A 14,114-nucleotide genomic window follows, 5' to 3' on the forward strand; every position below is an offset into this window, starting at 1 on the left:
ATATGTGGTTGCTATTCCATTTTATAAATTGGGCAACTGAAGAATAGACTATTTGAGCTTACTCTGGGTAGGCTGTCAGATTTAATCATTTTGGATCACCTTTATGGAGCAGTTGCTCCCCTCGGACATATCCTGACATAGTTCCTTTCCACAATGTAGAAGCAGGTCAGGTGTATTTCCTTTTTTAAACTGGCTCCCAAGCTATTTTATTATATGCAACAGTCTTTTTCTTCTTATCCAAAAATCTTATCTACATATGCAAATTGAGTATTCAGCCAATTTTTAATGTATAATTGAAATTCCATATTCCATAGTGTTTTATTTTCACTAACACTATTATTTGCACTCAGTTAAATATGTAAATACTTATGGAACCTGAATGTATTAGAACTTGCCATGTGTGTGACTAGAAATGTCTCCAGCAGACTAATAATCTATCTCTCAGCCTACAAAGGCCTAAATTAACAATGTAATCATAACAATTTATCAAGTTTAATTTTTATTCATTTTAATTTGTAGGCTTGAATCATCTTATTCACCATCTATTAAAGAATCAGAAAAAAAAAGGAAAGAGCTATTTTCAGTGTCCCCAGATCCACCAGATCATGGAAAAGAGTTGAACAAGGTATGGCAAATAAGGAGTTCGGTTCTTCCAGGCAGATCTGAAATCTTTGAATACAAAGGGGAAAAATCTTCCCTCTCACTCCCTTCTTCCTCCTGCTATTGATGTATTTTCTCCTAAGACAATAACCTACCACGCTGCTAATTCTGACACTTCTCAGTGTGAAGCCATAGGGAACACAAACTTCAGGTCATCACTCTGCTGCTGGGATGCTCCTCTTAGCAGGTGGAGGGCCTTGGGCTCTTTGAAAGGCAGCTGTTGGCAAGAGCGAGAGCTCAGCCAGGCACTCAGCCACAAGCCAGGGGCATAAGTGAGGAAGTTGCCTGTGCCAGTTGCTCAAGTTCCTGTTTCTAGGAAGGGGCTGGGCTAATTAGTCCTACCTCATAAGGTCATGGGGCTTCCCTGTGGCTCAGCTGGTAAAGAATCCGCCTGCAATGTGGGAGACCAGTGTTCGATTCCTGGGTTGGGAAGATCCCCTGGAGAAGGGAAAGGCTCCACTCCAGTATTCTGGCCTGGAGAATTCCATGGACTGTATAGTCCATGGGGTCGCAAAGAGTCAGACATGACTGAGTGACTTTCACTTCACTTCAGGACTAGTGCTATTCTGCTTATTTCTGTAGGAAATACAATAATGTAAAAGACAAGTCCCATCTCCTGAAAAATTGACTATGAGACAACTATTAAGTGTAGAAAAAGTTGTTATGAATTAATGAACATTTTTCTTATGCTTTTCACATAATCTCCTGGAACTAAGTTTACTGATATTTTAAAATATAATTTGTTAAACTATTCTTTACTGGAGACCCCAGTGAATACCTTAGAATAAAAGGTTGATTAAAGGCTCCCAAAGTATAGTTATACTGTTCTTAACCTTATAGATTTAGGTAGAGTAATACAGCTTAGTGATAGATGTAATCTACTGGTTCTGCCTAGTTTTGATATGGAGGTAGAGAATGCCAGGCACAAATCTCTGCACAGGCTCTGGGAGGCCTCTAGATGACGCATTGCTGTGCAGAAAAGCTAGCAAATAAATTGTGTATAAATAGCTATAGTTTCCAGGAAGTGTTTGGAGAGAGCATTTTCATTCTGTAATAAAACCAACAAGAGCCATATATTATGAATCTTGCAAGTATTTTATTTTTCTTTTTTCAATATAGAATGATTTTTAGTCACTAATTTTGTGATAAAATTGACATTTTTAATAAAGCCAAAAGTCATTTAGAGCTAGATAAATTAAGCTCATTTAAAGAGTTTTGAAGTATAGCATGCTTTAATATCTAAATGTTGTGAAAATAATAAAAAATAACATACTTCTTCTTCATGATAGTATATTCATTTTTTTCCCACATCTTAGAAGTACTATTTTAAGAGAACATGTTAAGCTACATCAGTTCAGTTCATTCACTCAGTCGTGTCCGACTCTTTGTGACCCCATGGACTCCAATATGCCAGGCTTCCCTGTCCATCACCATCTCCTGGAGCTTGCTCAAACTCATTTCCATGGAGTCAGCGATGCCATCCAACTGTTTCATCCTCTGTCGTCCCCTTCTCCTCCTGCCTTCAATCTTTCCCTGCATCAGGGTCTTTTCCAATGAATCAGTTCTTCGCATCAGATAGTCAAAGTATTGGAGTTTCAGCTTCAACATCAGTCCTTCCAGTGAATATTCAGGACTAATTTCCTTTAGGATGGACTGGTTGGATCTCCTTGCAGTCCAGGGGACTCTCAAGAGTCTTCTAACACCACAATTCAAAAGCATCAGTTCTTCAGTGCTCAGCTTTCTTTATAGTCCAATTCTCACATCCATACATGACTACTGGAAAAACCATAGCTTTGACTAGATCAACCTTTGTCAGCAAAGTAATGTCTCTGCTTTTTAATATGCTATCTAGGTTGGTCATAGCTTTTCTTCCAAGAAGCTTCCAAGAAGCTTTTCTTCCAATTAAGCGTCTTTTAATTTCATGGCTGCAGTCACCATCTGCAGTGATCTGGAGCCCAAAAAATAAAGTCTGTCACGTTTTCACTGTTTCCACATCTATTTGCCATGAAGTGATGGGACCAGAGACCATAATCTTAGTTTTGGGGTTTTTTTTTTTTAGTTTTCTGAATGTTGAGTTTTAAGCCAATTTTTTCACTCTCCTCATTCTCTTTCATCAAGAGGCTCTTTAGTTCTTCTTCACTTTCTGCCATAAAGGTGGTGTCACCTGCGTATCTGAGATTATTGATATTTCTCCAGGCAATCTTGATTCCAGCGTGTGCTTCATCCTACCTGACATTTCACATGCTGTGCTCTGCATGTAAGTTAAATAAACAGGGAGACAATATACAGCCTTGACGTACTCCTTTACCAATTTGAAACCAGTCTGTTGTTCCATGACCAGTTCTAACTGTTGCTTCCTGGCCTACATACAGATTTCTCAGGAGGCAGGTCAGGTGGTCTGGTATTCCCATATCTTGAAGAATTTTCCACAGTTTGTTGTGATCCACATAGTCAAAGGCTTTGGCGTAGTCAATAAAGCAGAAGTAAATGTTTTTTCTGTAACTTTCTAGCTTTTTTGATGATCCAACAGATGTTGGCAATTTGATCTCTGGTTCCTCTGCCTTTTCTAAAACCAGCTTGAACATCTGGAAGTTCACTGTTCACGTACTATTGAAGCCTTGCTTGAAGAATTTTGAGCATTACTTTGCTAGTGTGTGAGATAAGTGCAATTGTGCAGTAGTTTGAACATTCTTGCATTGTCTTTCTTTGGGATTGGAATGAAAACTGACCTTTTCCAGTCCTGTGACCGCTGCTGAGTTTTCCATATTTGCTGCCATATTGAGTGCAGCATTTAAACAGCATCATCTTTTAGGATTTGAAATAGCTCAACTCGAATTCCATCACCTCCACTAGCTTTGTTCGTAGTGATGCTTCCTAAGGCCCACTTGACTTCACATTCTAGGATGTCTGACTCTAGGTGAGTGATCACACCATTGTGGTTATCTGGGTCATGAAGATCTCTTTTGTATAGTTGTTCTGTGTATTCTTCATCACGGGGATGCAATCATAAAATCCAAATTGAGACACATTATAGAACAACCCCAGTGTTCATCAGATAAATTGTAAGGAAAAAAATTGGAGAGGGGAGATGGGAGACAAAAGGAGATGTGTGATGCTGTTCTGGGGTGACCGTGCTTGTACTCCAGCCTCCTAGTCTATGCTTCTGCTCTTACAACTGGGTAATTTAGACCCAGCCAGTTCCTTCCCTGAGAGTCTTTTTTTTTTCCATTTATTATTTTAAGTGATGGGGTTAGACCGTGTGATTGCTAAGGTTACATCCAACTCTGAAATTCTAAAAATGTTAGTGTAAAGACTAGATCCAGGTGAGAGGTTGGTGGTATGAAGCCTGAGGCTGGACCACCTGCCTTCCTGACCTGAGCACTTTCCATGTTAGGGCATCCCTCTCTGGCTTGTTTTCAGTGTGGGGACCACATTCCAGGGCTCTGCCCGGACAGGTGACATGGCACGGTGTAATCAGACTGCCTGTTACCAGCAACGTGACTTAGGAACAGTCACATATCTTAATTTTCTATCTAATCTGGAAACTAGAGCTTGTGGGGATTAAGTAAGATGACGTATGTAGAGCATTTAGAGGACACACACGTGCACGCAGGCGCAAAGAGAGGCTTTAAAGTAGAGGAGCTGGTCTCCATGCGTGCACCACATCCAGATCTCAACTCAAACAGATAAAGTTAACAACATCCATCACACCTCTGATACAAATATAAATTTGATACTGCCTGGGTATTATATGATATTGAGGAATTGTTAATATTTTTAAGACATTATTCTGGGTATGTTTGAAGAGAGAGAGCAAACTCTTAATCTTTTAGAGATTATGTCTTGAAATTTTTAAAGATGAAATGAAAAATGGTTTTTGAAGTAAGTTCCCTGGTGTGAATTCATATAAATCTCTTTGTGCATGGCCCTTGCTTGACCTCCACCTTCCTTCTCATAGCGCACTGAGCCCCAGCCTCGTCAGGCTGCTTCTGGCTCACTGAGCGCACCCACCTCAACGCCTCTCTGGCTGCACTTGCTGCCTGGGGGCCCATCCCCATCTCTCTCTTCCCTCGGGCTTCCGCTCACCCCTCCGTGTCAGTCCCAGGGAACCCTGTCCTGACACCCGAGGGCTGGAGTCAGCCCTGCTCCACCACAAGCCGCTGGTACTGGTCCTTCACCCTGTTGTAACTGTTTATTTTCCTGCCTCCCCTGATGGGCCGATTTTCTTTTTTTGAGAGCAGTAATTATGTCCTTTATCTCAGAATGTCAAGAATCAGAGACAGTGAATTAGAAACTGTGAGTGATTTCTAAGGGCCTCCCAAGATGGCTCAGTGGTAAAGAATCTGCCTGCAATGCAGGAGACGCAAGAGACATGGATTTGATCCCTGGGTCAGGAAGACCCCCTGGAGAAGGAAATGGCAACCGGCTCTGCTATTCTTGCCTGGGAAATTCCATGAACAGAGGAGCCTGGTGGGCTGTGGTCCGCAGGCGTGCAAATGATTTCTAGGAAGATGAGAGGAGGCTGAACTAAGACAGAGGTAGTAGGAATGAGAGCCAGAGGCAGGACTTAGGAGAGGCTGAAAGAGGAGGACATGATTTCCTACCTGACTTGATTTGGGAGGATGAAGGAGGGGAGGAGTCCAGGGTGATCCAGCGGTTTCTACCATGGGAGGTTTAGCGAGTGTTAAGAATATGAGATTCCACAGGTTAAGATAAGTGGGTGATGCTTTTTCGTGAACACATGAAGTTTGATATTTATTATAACATGATTCTGAAAAACACAGTGTTCAGTCACAAATAATACAGCACAATTTAGTCCAAAAAAAAGCATAGAATTTAGAGCCAACAGTCCTAAGCTCTATACCTCATTCTTCCAGGTTAATAGCTTTATGACTTTGAGCAAGTCCCTTCTCTGAGCCAACTTTTCCCTCCCTAAAAACTGGTTCGTCAGTCTCTGGGTGGTGGGTCCAGCACCCTTCCATGGCACCAAACCCAGAGTGGTGGTTTAATGGGTGTAAAGTAAGTCACATAAGACGCGTACGTTCCGCATCTGCTCCGCAGCACAATGCCACAGTCGGCGGGACGGTGTTGTGCGGTGAAAGCTTTGCTAGGAAGGCAGAGCTGAAGCGTTCTTACTGTACACACACAATTATTCATAAAGCCACAAAGGGACACAGAGAAACTTGTAGAGACAACTGTAATGAGTATTATGTCTGTGTCCAAACTCACCAGATTTTATCCTTGAACTCTGTGCAGCTTTTCGTATACCAAGTATGCGTCAGTGAAGCTGGGGGGAAAGTGCTAGATAATACATTCCCCACCTTCCCGTCAAAGTAGTCATCGAAGTGGTATCAGTAGTTGGTGATGACTTACATACAATAGGAAGTAGAAGTGAAAAAGAAATTTTGAAAGTGGAAGGAAAAAGTAAATGCATCATTATTGTAAGTATCTTTTTAATTCAGCATTGATCAGAAAAGGAGGGTAAGGTGCGGTCTGCCTAAGTTTAAGATAGGATAGAAAGAGAGCACATGGCCAGTGAACCCTTTCAGCTGCCTTCTGAAGGATTTGTTGCTGTTTTCTGGAAAATATCTGCTGCAGATAAGAAGTCATCTCTATCAGGAGGAAGAGTACCACAGCTCTGAGCAGGAAAGAATGAGGAATGAAATCTCTGACCTAACACAGGAGCTTCATCAGAAGGAGATCACTATAGCAACTGTCATGAAGAAAGCTGCCCTTCTGGAAAGACAGTTAAAAATGGAGTTAGAGATAAAAGAGAAAATGCTATCGAAACAACAGGTATGCCAGGGTCTGGAGCGCCCGTCCAGGTCACTCTTGTTTAGTGCAGAGAGTCACCTTCCTTATTGATTACTGAAAGCGTTCTATTTCTTCTACGGTTTCTGAGTCTAACAACACAGAAATGCTTTGTGGGGTCACATAACACCTTGGTGAGATAACGCAGCGTCATCAACCAAAAACCAGGGAAGCAAGTGACAGCACAAGATAATTTCTGTAAATCTCATGCTGACGTTTTCCTGTGACCCATATTCTGATCACCCCCAACATCGTCAGCATGCAGTGGTCACAGATTGCTTCCTGAATTTGTTTTCCTTAGTTCTCGTCAATTAACATTTTTAACTTAAGAAGAGCTTTTACTCCAGCTTTTCGTGGACACTTCTCACTCCCATTTCATATCTTTATCTTACAATTTTGAAAAATGGATATTGAAAATGAAGATTAGTTCATATGCACTGAATATTCACTTAATGCATAGCATGGTTCATGGGAAAAAATAGTGATTATAACATTCTACTGTTCATATACTGCAAGTGACTTCTAAGTCTTCCCTTCCTTCTTCCTTCCCCTCCTATTTATTTTGAAATTCCCTCAATCCTGTGGTGGTGGTGGTGGTGGTTTAGTCACTTAGTCGTGTCCTACTCTTTGCGACCCCATGCACTGTAGCCCTCTAGGCTCCTCTGTCCATGGAATTCTCCAGGCAAGCATACTGGAGTGGGTTGCCGTTTCCTTCACCACCTCAATCCTGTACTCATTGTCAAATTGGTGACCTGCTGCTTAAAGTGTAGGGTTTCTCTGCATTATTACCCCAAATATAGTTTTGAGAACACCATTCAATAATTTTCTAGATCTATGACATTTACAGGGGCTTCCCTGGTGGCTCAGATGGTAAAGAATCTGCCTGCAATGCGAGAGACCCAGGTTTGATCCCTGGGTAGGGAAGATCCCCTGGAGAAGGGAATGGCAACCCACTCTAGTATTCTTGCCTGGAGAATTCCATGGACAGAGGAACCTGGTGGGCTACAGTCCATGCAAAAAGTCAGTAACAGGGCTATTTAAATCCTCTGTATTGTAAAAATAAGAAAAGATTCTGGCTTTGCCCTGTTATAAGCCTTAAACTGTGATTAACCTGTAAAATACACAGGAGAACTACATAGATGGGATGATAGCATTGGCTGCACTGTATAGGAAATGATATTTTACAGGTGTTAACAGTGATCTAGGTAGTTGGATTATGAATGGTTTTTATTTTAACCTTTATACTCTTCTATATTTTTACTTTGTCAAAGAGAATATATTTTGTAATTTACAAAAGTAAATCTTTTTAAAGAAAGTGCTTTATGTAGAAATGAACCCTAGATAAATAAGAGGGCAGACACTGTGTTTAAGTACTTTCAAGTAGAAGAAATTAGGGAGAAAATAAATTAGGAGACAAAATTAAGTAGTCACAAAAAAGAAGGAAATTTGGTAGGAGCATCAGGAAGAACAAAACTAAACAAGAAATCATATTTGCATGTTGTAAAAATTAATCGGGTAATGAAGAAACTTAATGGACAGTGTTATTCAAGCATGTTTTTAAAATTGTGATTTTTTTTTTTCTGGTGGTAACTTGCATACCATAAAAAAATAGAAGTGAGAAATGGAATTTGGGAATGGGAAAGGGTAATCAGTCAGTATAGTTTGTTTTTAATTTGGCAGCAGTCAGGAAAGGAGGGTCCAGTGGGGCCTGCCAAAGATCAGAGAACTGAACCAGAATACCCAGTGTGACAAGCCTGCCTAACTAAGTGTCTCCCCTTGCTACTCTTGGAAAATATTTATATTAGCAAAGCAAAGTTAATTTTCATAGAATTGTAGGCTCTTATTTCGAATTTTACACTTACTTTTAACTACTAATCTCCTTTCAGATGTCGGATACGAGGTACAGAGCTGTCAGGACTGAAAACGCACACCTGAAAGGCATGATGGGAGACTTGGACCCCGGACGGTACATGGTAATGTGCTGATGCCGCTCAGTAGCTTGAACAGAGAGCTTGCCTCCTTGGCCAGATGCTGTTTACTGAACGCCTTCCACCTGTCAGGCGTGTAGAAGTCGGGCTGACAAAGTATCTCACACTTGGATGGAATTTACTTTTATCTTGCAGGCTGGAACATTTGAATTTCTGGTTTTCTCCTTGTCCTTTTCTTGAATTGGGCTCAATTTAAATTATTTCCTCAAACATATATAACTGTCCTTGCCTTTGCGTCTGGTCTCCTACACCCTGCATGGCCTGACTCCTGTCAGTTCTGCTTGATGACGTGCTGAGACTCCAGTCAAAACAGATAGTCCCAGCCGCACTTGGGCCAATGTGTTTCATAGCGTGTCACTCCCCCGCCCCAGATGGTGAACAAGGACTGAATGGTGCCTTGTTAACGTATCACCAATACCTCCCAGCATCAGGGCTACAGACCGTTGGTTGAATAAAAAGAAGAATGGGTGAGTGAACAATTGAGATCTGACCTTGTGGTTTTTAACTGGTGTCTTTACAGGCTTACACAAGACAGCTTAAACAGGTTATGTGCCTTCCTTTTCAGTTGTTTAATACAACAGTTGAGGTTTGGTTTTTTACATGTAAAACAGGAGAACGTTTATTTATTGAACTAATAAAATATCATAGTATCATTTATTTGTTCTGAGTAAAAATTCTGAGATAAAATAATTTTCTGCGAATGCAGGGGACCTGAGTTGCTTAACCTGGCCTCAGATTCCTCACCGTAGAGTGATAAATTTGGATTAGGCATTCTCCATGGTCCTTTCTTAAGTCAGGATGCTGTATTTCTTTCTTTGTCAGTATTTTTATTTTTAATTTTTAATTGAAGTAGAGTTGGTTTACAGTATTATGTAAGTTACAGGTATACTACTTGGTGATTCACAGTTTTTAAGGTTATTCTCTATTTATAGTTATTATAAAATATTGGCTATACTCCTGTGTTGTATGATATATCCTCAGAATTTATTTTATACATAATAATTTGTACCTCTTAATTCCCTCCTGCTCTCTCTATATCTGTGCATCTTTCTTTTTTGTTATATTCACTATTTGTTATATTTTTTATATTATACATAGAAGTGGTGTCATACAGTCTTGTCTTTCTCTGACTTATTTCATTTTGCACAATACCCTTCAAGTCCATCCATGTTGTTGCACATGGCAAAATTTAATTCTTTTTATGGCTAAGTAGTATTCCATTGTGTGTGTGTGTGTGTGTGTACGTACCACATCATCTTTATCTATTCACCTGTTGATGGACACTTAGGTTACTTCCATATCTTGGCAATTGTAAATAATGTTGCTGTGAACATGGGGGTGTATGTATTTTTTGAACTATGTTTTTGTTTTTTTTCAGATACTTATATACCCATGAGTGAAATTTCTGGGTCATCTGATAGTTCTATCTTTAGTTTTCTGAGAAACTTCTTTACTGTTTTCCACAGTGGCTGCACCAATTTGCATTCCCATCAGCAGTGTACGAGGGTTTCCTTTTCTCCACGTTCTCACCAGCATTTGTTGTTTGTATTCTTTTTGATGGTAGCCATTCTGACAGGTGTGAGGTGACAATCTCATTGTGGTTTTAATTCACATTTCTCTGATGATTAAGAATGTTGAGCAATGTTTCATGTGCCTGTTGGCCATCTGAATGTTCTCCTTGGAAAAATATCTATTCAGTTTTTCTATTTTTTAACTGGGTTGTTTGTTTTTCTGATGTTGAGTGTATGAGATGTTTACATACTTTTGATATTAAGCCCTGTTGACCATATCATTTGCAAATATTTTCTTGCATTCAGTAGGTTGTCTTTTCAATTTGTCATTAGTTTCCTTTTAATTAGGTCCAATTTGTTTATTTTTGCTTTTATTTGCTTTGCTTCAGGAGATAGATGCAAAAAATATTACTACAATTTGCATCAAAATGTTCTGTCTGTGATGAGGCTGTATTTCTGTGATAGTATGTCCTTAATTCTCCTAATAGTCCATAATCTAGCCTCAAAGAATAGAATCATTCTGGAAGCTTTCTGCATTCTTCTTTGCACCTTGTTATGGATCCTGTGTTTGGAGTATGTGCTGTGCTATGCTTAGTCATCTAGTTGTGTCTGACTGTTTGGACCCCATGGACTGTAGCTCATCAGGCTCCTCTGTCCATGGGATTCTCCAGGCAGGAACACTGGAGTGGGTTGCCATGCCCTCCTCCAGGGGATCTTCCCAACCCAGGGATCAAACCCAAGTCTCCCACATTGCAGGCAGATTCTTTACCATCTTGAGCCACCAGGGAAGCCCCATTGGAGTATAGATAAAAATAAGGTATGTGTGATTTCCCTGTCAGTTACAGAAAGTCTGTGTGATGCAAGGACTGTTTTTCCTAAACTGTATAACAAAAAAGTTAAATTGGATTATGCCTTCATCTATGTCTTTTCTCTCTCTCTCTCTCTCTCTCAAAAAAAAGTGGTTTTTGTGTTATTTTTTAAAATTTCAGTCTGAATGTCTTTAGTTGTGCATTCTGCTTCACTACAGGCCCCACTAAGCCTGCTTCACTCTGACCCCTATCGGCATTTGGCTCTGTTTGTTTATTTGTTTTCAATTTTTCAAGAAATAAAACACAGAAAGATGTGTAAATAAGCAGCTAATTATCCCCATGTCCATCCCCAATCCCAGTTTGGACTCCAGAAATACTCAATGCTAACCAACTAGTGTATTGCATTCTATAAAATGTTTTCCTTGCTTGTGCAAACACTTAGATGGGATGAGTTGAGTGTTCTTTTACAGAAATACATGTATAATATTTACTTTGGGCCTTCCCTGGTGGCTCAGTGGTAAAGGATCCGCCTGCCAGTGCAGGAGATGTAAAAGACTCAGGTCTGACTTCTAGGTTGGGAAGATCCCCTGGAGGAGGGCATGGCACCCACTCCAGTGTTCTTGCCTGGAGAATCCCATGGATAGGGGAGCCTCGCAGGCTACAGTCCATGGGGTCACAAAAGAGATAGACCAAGTGATTAGATGATGACAGTAATGTTAGATGATGACAGTAACACATGACTAAGTAATTAGATGATTACAATAACAACAATATATACATTATTCTAAACTGCCTTTTGACTATATATCATGGATATCTCTACAAGTCAGTAGAGAAACATCTTTTAATTTTTCTTAATTTCTCAGAAAAAAACATATATACTCATGTAAAATGCATATAAATTTTAATGAACTGAAGCACAACTCCTATACTAGTGATTTCAGAGTTGTCACTTTTTCTCTTGTTTCTCCCCTTCCCTCCATTTCTCCAGCCACCTCATAACCGATCCATTAGATAACACATTAACTCTTCGGTATGCATCGTTTTATGTTTTTCGTGTGTGTGTGTGTGTGTGTAGTCATATACCTATTCAGGGGTTTTAACTTTTTTAAAAAATGGATTGCTAAAATTAACACACAGAAATCCCTTGCATTCCTATATACTAACAATGAAAAAACAGAAAGAGAAATTAAGGAAACAATACCATTCACCATTGCAACAAAAAGAATAAAATACTTAGGAGTATATCTACCTAAAGAAACAAAAGACCTATACATAGAAAACTATAAAACACTGATGAAAGAAATCAAAGAGGACACAAACAGATGGAGAAACATACCGTGTTCATGGATTGGAAGAATCAATATTGTCAAAATGGCTATTCTACCCAAAGCAATCTATAGATTCAATGCAATCCCTATCAAGCTACCAACGGTATTTTTCACAGAACTAGACCAAAGAATTTCACAATTTGTATGGAAATACAAAAAACCTCGAATAGCCAAAGTAATCTTGAGAAAGAAGAATGGAACTGGAGGAATCAACCTGCCTGACTTCAGACTCTACTACAAAGCCACAGTCATCAAGACAGTATGGTACTGGCACAAAGACAGAAATATAGATCAATGGAACAGAATAGAAAGCCCAGAGATAAATCCACGAACCTATGGACACCTTATCTTTGACAAAGGAGGCAAGGATATACAATGGAAAAAAGACAACCTCTTTAACAAGTGGTGCTGGGAAAACTGGTCAACCACTTGTAAAAGAATGAAACTAGAACACTTTCTAACACCATACACAAAAATAAACTCAAAATGGATTAAAGATCTAAATGTAAGACCAGAAACTATAAAACTCCTAGAGGAGAACATAGGCAAAACACTCTCCGACATAAATCACAGCAAGATCCTCTATGACCCACCTCCCAGAATATTGGAAATAAAAGCAAAACTAAACAAATGGGACCTAATGAAACTTAAAAGCTTTTGCACTACAAAGGAAACTATAAGTAAGGTGAAAAGACAGCCCTCAGATTGGGAGAAAATAATAGCAAATGAAGAAACAGACAAAGGATTAATCTCAAAAATATACAAGCAACTCCTGAAGCTCAATTCCAGAAAAATAAATGACCCAATCAAAAAATGGGCCAAAGAACTAAACAGACATTTCTCCAAAGAAGACATACAGATGGCTAACAAACACATGAAAAGATGCTCAACATCACTCATTATCAGAGAAATGCAAATCAAAACCACAATGAGGTACCATTACACGCCAGTCAGGATGGCTGCTATCCAAAAGTCTCCAAGCAATAAATGCTGGAGAGGGTGTGGAGAAAAGGGAACCCTCTTACACTGTTGGTGGGAATGCAAACTAGTACAGCCACTATGGAGAACAGTGTGGAGATTTCCTTAAAAAACTGGAAATAGAACTGCCATATGACCCAGCAATCCCACTTCTGGGCATACACACTGAGGAAACCAGATCTGAAAGAGACACGTGCACCCCAATGTTCATCGCAGCACTGTTTATAATAGCCAGGACATGGAAGCAACCTAGATGCCCATCAGCAGATGAATGGATAAGGAAGCTGTGGTACATATACACCATGGAATATTACTCAGCCATTAAAAAGAATTCATTTGAACCAGTCCTAATGAGATGGATGAAGCTGGAGCCCATTATACAGAGTGAAGTAAGCCAGAAAGATAAAGAACATTACAGCATACTAACACATATATATGGAATTTAGAAAGATGGTAACGATAACCCTATATGCAAAACAGAAAAAGAGACACAGAAATACAGAACAGACTTTTGAACTCTGTGGGAGAATGTGAGGGTGGGATATTTCAAAGAACAGCATGTATACTATCTATGGTGAAACAGATCAGCAGCCCAGGTGGGATGCATGAGACAAGTGCTCGGGCCTGGTGCACTGGAAAGACCCAGAGGAATGGGGTGGAGAGGGAGGTGGGAGGGGGGATCGGGATGGGGAATACATGTAAATCCATGGCTGATTCATATCAATGTATGACAAAACCCACTGAAATGTTGTGAAGTAATTAGCCTCCAACTAATAAAAAAAAAATAAAAATAAAAAATAAAAATAAAAAAAAATAAAGGGATATGCAAATAAAAAAAAAATGGATTGCATTTTGTACACTTCTCTGTGTTCTTTATCCTTTGTAAATCCTTATAAATCAGCAGGTTTAGGTCTTATCTGATTATATATAGTAGCTTAAGAATATCCCATGATGTGAACGTACTAAAAATTATTCAGCTATTTTTCCAGAATTACAATTGATCCTTGAACAACACAGGGGTTAGGG

The 14,114-nt window shown here is 39.6% G+C and overlaps 1 protein-coding gene across 2 annotated transcripts in view; it reads left to right on the forward strand.

Annotated features, from left to right (window-relative positions):
- DEUP1 (deuterosome assembly protein 1) overlaps window positions 1-14,114 on the forward strand; it is a 107,167-nt gene that overhangs the window by 50,182 nt on the left and 42,871 nt on the right. For both annotated transcript variants that reach the window (XM_043452668.1, XM_043452669.1), the window contains exons 9-11: window positions 520-625; window positions 6,259-6,456; window positions 8,358-8,444. In XM_043452668.1, the coding sequence (XP_043308603.1) occupies window positions 520-625; window positions 6,259-6,456; window positions 8,358-8,444 (391 nt within the window). The remainder of the gene's footprint in view (window positions 1-519; window positions 626-6,258; window positions 6,457-8,357; window positions 8,445-14,114) is intronic.

The sequence above is a fragment of the Cervus canadensis genome, chromosome 29 (assembly GCF_019320065.1).
Source record: "Cervus canadensis isolate Bull #8, Minnesota chromosome 29, ASM1932006v1, whole genome shotgun sequence".
NCBI classification, from domain to species: domain Eukaryota; kingdom Metazoa; phylum Chordata; class Mammalia; order Artiodactyla; family Cervidae; genus Cervus; species Cervus canadensis.